Source organism: Diplotaxodon limnothrissa, linkage group LG14 (assembly GCF_057381915.1).
Source record: "Diplotaxodon limnothrissa isolate DT_005_m linkage group LG14, D_limnothrissa_male_GT1.1, whole genome shotgun sequence".
In the NCBI taxonomy this organism is placed as follows: Eukaryota; Metazoa; Chordata; class Actinopteri; order Cichliformes; family Cichlidae; genus Diplotaxodon; species Diplotaxodon limnothrissa.
Window position 1 is genome coordinate 5352936 of NC_140609.1, and position 5600 is coordinate 5358535.

Sequence of the window (5600 nt, forward strand, 5' to 3'; positions counted from 1 at the left end):
TCTGTTAGTGTGGTTAAAAATACAGTAATGGGGCAAGCATGACAGTGAAACTGCAGTAGCACTCAAGTGCTGTCGATAAGGTGATGCCTAAATATAAATTGTGTATTTTCATGAGCTGAGTGACCAAACTTTTTGATCGTACCTTGTAAGTTTGAAGTGTGATAAGAGAACAGTTTAGACTGTTCTTATTCAGTCATGTAAATTCTTCTATGATCCTTGCATTTTCATCATCTTGAATTACTTTTCCTTAAGTATTAAATGTTCAAACACACACATCTCCCTATACCCCACTCCGCGCACATTCTTCCATCCTTGCTAGTCAGTCATTTTAACTAATACAACTGCCAGTAGTTACTGGTTCCCCTGCTTTGAGCACTGAGGACTTGAAGTGATTTGAGGGAGGAGGTGAGGGAGCCTGCAGCAGTACTTATATATATCTGGCATACATTTGAATTTTTATAATGTTGAATCATAAATTCAAATTTACCAAATTCAATCAAATACCTCCTGACAACAAATATATCTGCCTCCACTTGCATATTCTCTCGGTCTCTTTGAGAATCTTCCCTTCAGCATTCTTACTCCATCCTCTCATTTCCATCACCGTTGATCTGCACCACACAGTCCTTGTTCATAGGCTCTTTTGAATGGGCTGTATCAAAGTGCTGGTTGCTCACTGTGTACCTTCCACAGGCATCCAAACCCAAAGCAGGGACAAAGCGGCGGTCAAACTGGATTTCTTGGCGCAGATAAGAGGTCCTCTTCTGGCAAGTGTCGCCAGTTCCCTCCTGCAAGGCTGATAGGAAGACAACTAACTCAAAGTGGGTTGATGAACCCTCACACAGGACAGGATAGAGGGGGCTCCGACGGTCCAGGGGGTGGTAAAAGGTGAGTGGGAAAATGAAGAAGGGGCATGGCTGCTGGCCCAAATGGTCCAAATAGAAGTCCAATGAAGTCTGGTGCAGAGCTTGGCCTTCATGCTCCTCGTATAGCACAGCACTCACCTTTACATCCACCAGAGGCCGCTGCAGCAGATTGGTGACTCGAAGCATGAGGCACGTCTGACCCAGGTGTTGGCCCACCACTGCCTGGTGGCTGAATTGTATGGCTCCTGCTCGCTTCTGGGGGCGGGCAATCTTGGCTACAAATGCACCTGAAAGTTAAGACGAAGTCTTGTTCATGTTGTTTTTTTAGCCAGTTAATCACATTTTTTAGTAATGTTTCTTTGTACTAAACCATAGCACAGGAAATATTTTTCTCAAGCATCATGGAAAACCCCCCACAAAATGAGTAGTTAATAGTAATGGTTGCAGCATATGACCAAAGAACATGAAAACATGAAGTGCCATTAAGCTGAAAACTTTTTCTCAAATTATTATGAAATTATTTTAAACCTCTGCATATAAAAAGGATTATAATTCCTAAACACCTAATGTAATACTTTTGCTAAATGCTTTAAACCTCTCCACAAATCGCTACCTTATTATGGTGGAGGGGTTTTTGTGTCCCAGGGATACCAGGGGCTATGTTGTCTGAGGCTTTTTGTCCCCTGGTAGGGTCTCCCAATGAAAATTGGTCCTGGGTGATGGACCAGACAAAGACCAATTAAAAAAAACCCTATGAGCAGAAGATTGAGGGAACCATTTACCCTGTGCAGGATAGGGTTAACCAAGACCCTGCCCTGGAGCCAGCCCCGGGGAGGGTGTCCGAGGGCGAGCGTCTGATGGCCGGGCCTTAGTCCATGGAGCTCATTTGGGCACAGCCCAAAAAATAAACATGGGCCCACCTTCCTGTAGGCATACCATCCCCACATTGCGCTGCAGGGCTCGGGTGCAATGTGTGCTAGGTAGAGGCCAAGGTCAGAGACCAATCCCAGGCTACCAAGACTAGCAACTGGAACATGGAATGTCACCTCTCTGGTGGGGAACGAGCCTGAGTTAATGTGTATCGTCTGTTCTTATAAGAATGACGGCCTTCTTGGAGTCCCTGGACAGGGTGCTTGAGGGTGTGCTCTATCTGGGGGCTCTGTCGTCCTACTGGGAGACTCCAACGCTCATGTGGGCAATGACAGTGAGATCTGGAGGGGCGTGAGTGGCAGGAATGACCTGCCATATCTGAAACAAAGTGGTGTTGTGTTACTGGACTTCTGTACAAACCACAGTTTGTCCATAACAAACACCATGTTTGAACATACAGGTGTCCATAAGTGCACTTGGCACCAGGACTCTCTAAGCAACATGTTGATGATTAATTTTGTAATCATATCATCAGATGTGTGGCCTTATGTTCTGGACACTCGGTAAAGAGAGGTGCTGAAGTGTCAACTGATCACCACCTGGTGGTGAGTTGGATCAGGTGGCAGGGCAGGATGCTGGACAGATCTGGTGTGCCTAAACCTATAGTGAGGGTTCACAGGGAACACCTGTCCCAGTCCTTCAACTCCCACCTCCAGCAGAGCTTCGACAGTGAGTCCAAATGCACTCAGCACCTCAATTGCTGAAACTGCTGCACTGAGCTGTGGCCACAAGGTGGTTGGTGCCTGCCGTGGTGGTAACCCCCGAACCAGATGGTGAAGGGAACCGTTAGGCTGAAGAAGCAAAAATGTAAAAATATGTAATGTCCAAAATGTTATGGTCCTAACTGTATGGAGAGGCAGACAACTACAGCAAGTTCATATAGAAATTGGGGAATTGTATGTCTGATAGAAAATGTTTAGACTTTTGAAAAACATATAATATTTCTGCTTTTTTTTCAGTAGTAAAACAGAAACAAAAGGTAATAGACAATGGAAAGACTAAAAGTAAAATACAAGCACTTGGATAAACATCATTACTTTCCTCACTTGTTCTGATGGTGTGCATTGTCATCAGATAAATGCACATTTCTGATTTCTATATAGCAAAGGCAGTGATCATGATAGTGGAAACAATTTTAGACCAAAGAATGATGTTTAAACTTCAAAATATCTTTTAAAATGTTAGAAGCACAACTGTATTCTTAAAGTGCCCTATTTTTACATTACTGTACTAAATGTGTCTCAAATCACAGGAGAATAACTTAAAATATATGACTATTTCTTAAGCCTCTTACACTGTGCACTGCTTTTGGTTCATTTATTAATGGTAAACTGGTCATTTTTCAATGAAAAGTTGGAGCAGTGTTACTGGGTTGGACCTGGTAACACTCACACATCGGTAAAGTAAAGTGTGGTTTGATCTGTGAATTTTTGTGAGGAGCAGCGTAATGTTTGAATAAAGCTTGAAAAAGGTTCAGACAAAAGATGCCAGTGTCCAAGATAGAATAGCATTTCTATGGGATGAAGTCAACAATATTACATATCTAATTTTCTGGCTACCTAGAAATATATTCATGGGATTTATCTCTGGAAGTGCAATACCTGGAGTATTCCAGCAGGTGTCACATTTTTTTAGCCTCAGAAGCTTTAAAACTGCAATCTCTGTTCTGCCTCATGAGGTTGGAATCCTATAGCTTTTTTTCTTATCTCAGGATTAATGAAACAGATCTTGTAACATGTTGTATTATAAGATATTTGTTTAATTAATCTTTAGATCTTTTGTTGTGCCATAAGATCTAGTTTTCCACTTCAAATGTTTATGATTAGGATGTGGATAGGTGTTTTGGAGATTACTGGTTTGATTTAAGCACTGACTGAGACTGGCAACCTGTCTGGGGTGTATTTTGTCTCTTGCCCAGATTCACAAAGTCTGCTGTGAAAGGTTCCAGCCTATGAGAAAAATGTCAACATGAGCAATTTCACAAAGAAATGATAGTATGATTCATTTAGTATGATTTACACGTTTTCCTTTAGACTTTGGGCTACCACTAAAACACCTTCTATTGTGAATATGTAAATGTCAACTCAGTGTGGTAGTTATTTTCTGTTATGTTTCCCAAATAGTAAATTAAACTTAAGACTGAGAATTGTCTTAGAATAATTGATGTTTTGATGGAGAGATGTACCTGTGATAAATGCTTCCAGCATGAGCCCAAGCAGCATCTGTACAGCCAACAGTGCTATAGCACTGGGGCAGTCTCCACTGGGGAACATAGTGCCATAGCCGATGGTTAGCTGAGTCTCCAGGGAGAAGGAAAATGCAGCAGTGAAGCTTGTAATGTGCTTTACACAGAGCACATGCCCCTGTGGGGGCGCATCATGATCCTGCACAGCAAGGTCCCCATTTAGGTGTGCCAGCAAGTACCACAGACAGGCAAACAACAGCCAGTGGGCCAGGAAGGAGGTGCAGAAGGCCAGGAGGACCCATCTCCAGCGCAGACTCACCAACAATCCCCACACATCCTGCAGGGCCAACAGCCAGGCTCTGCGTAAAGTCTCATGCCATGAGCCCGAAGAACACACAGTGGGGCGAAGTGCACAGTGTCCATCTTTGGTGATCAGACGCTGGTGAGGTGGAGCGGACAGGAGAGGTGATGAGGAAGCCTTGCCACCCAGAACACTGCTGTTCGATTTGGTTGTCATGCTTATGGGCAAAGTGAAGGTGATGATGATCCTGAAATGAAATAACAGGGGAGCTGACTAACATAGATGATCAGTAATTATCCATACAACTTTTATCAGCATTTTTCCCATACAAAAATAGATGTAAAGAAAAAAAAGAGCTAGAAGTTAGTCACACTGTGGTATGAAATTTGCCCATGTATGGAAAAGAGGTGGGGATGGGGGCTTTGTGATCTGTGGGTAAATTATTAGAGAGCTCGCAATAGCTTCTCAAGTTCCTGTTTTCTCTCTACATACTTCTTGTGACTGCTGTTTTGAATCGCATCATTTTGCTGAATAATTTCAGCTTGGTTAAAAGGACAATAAGTTCAGGTTATTCACTCCTGTCTCTTTTCTCCAGTAAATGAGCACAGAGAGCAGTTCCTACTATCTAAAGATTATAACTGTAATTAGAATTTAGTTGAAAAAAGGTCTTGATGCACTGCTGCCTGTAAGTTGGTGGATTCTTTTAGTTATGCTAAGCTAACCAAATGCTAAATCTATCTATCTATCTATCTATCTATCTATCTATCTATCTATCTATCTATCTATCTATCTATCTATCTATCTATCTATCTATCTATCTATCTATCTATCTATCTATCTATCTATCTATCTATCTATCTATCTATCTATCTATCTATCTATCTATCTATCTATCTGTCTGTTTGTGTGTCAAATACATTTTCACTGGAACTCTCACTTGATGCAAGTGTGGCAAGCTATCATTAAACTGAAAAAACAAAATAAACCTATCAGTGAGATCCCAGGAAGTGTGCAAGTGACTTCTTCAGTCTCAGCTGAGTTCAGGTTTCGCCTGCCTTATAAATAGTACCGAAACTAGAACCAGGTGTAAATAAACTTCAGGACAGTTGTGCCGTCCACTTAGGTGGAGTTTGTTTGTTTTCCCCCATGTATAATTCACAACAATCCTCCTGGTACTTAAACCTGTACACTATTACTCTGTTTTTACCGGAGACCCAGTTCTTAAGGTGGACCAATTTTGGTGTAGTGTGTTTAGGCAGACAGAGAAAATACGTCTCAGATGTTCTGTTACTCCTGACACATAAGGAATCACAAAAGA

At 42.0% G+C, this 5600-nt stretch overlaps 1 protein-coding gene across 1 annotated transcript; it reads right to left on the reverse strand.

The window, feature by feature from the left end:
• Positions 1-578: 578 nt before the first annotated feature.
• Positions 579-4498, reverse strand: kcnj13 (potassium inwardly rectifying channel subfamily J member 13). Its single transcript, XM_085371132.1, has 2 exons — positions 3982-4498; positions 579-1153 (listed from the first exon to the last, which is right to left on the reverse strand). Exons 1-2 carry the CDS (start codon positions 4496-4498, stop codon positions 579-581), a joined length of 1092 nt encoding a protein of 363 aa, XP_085227258.1.
• Between the last annotated feature and the right edge of the window lie 1102 nt (positions 4499-5600).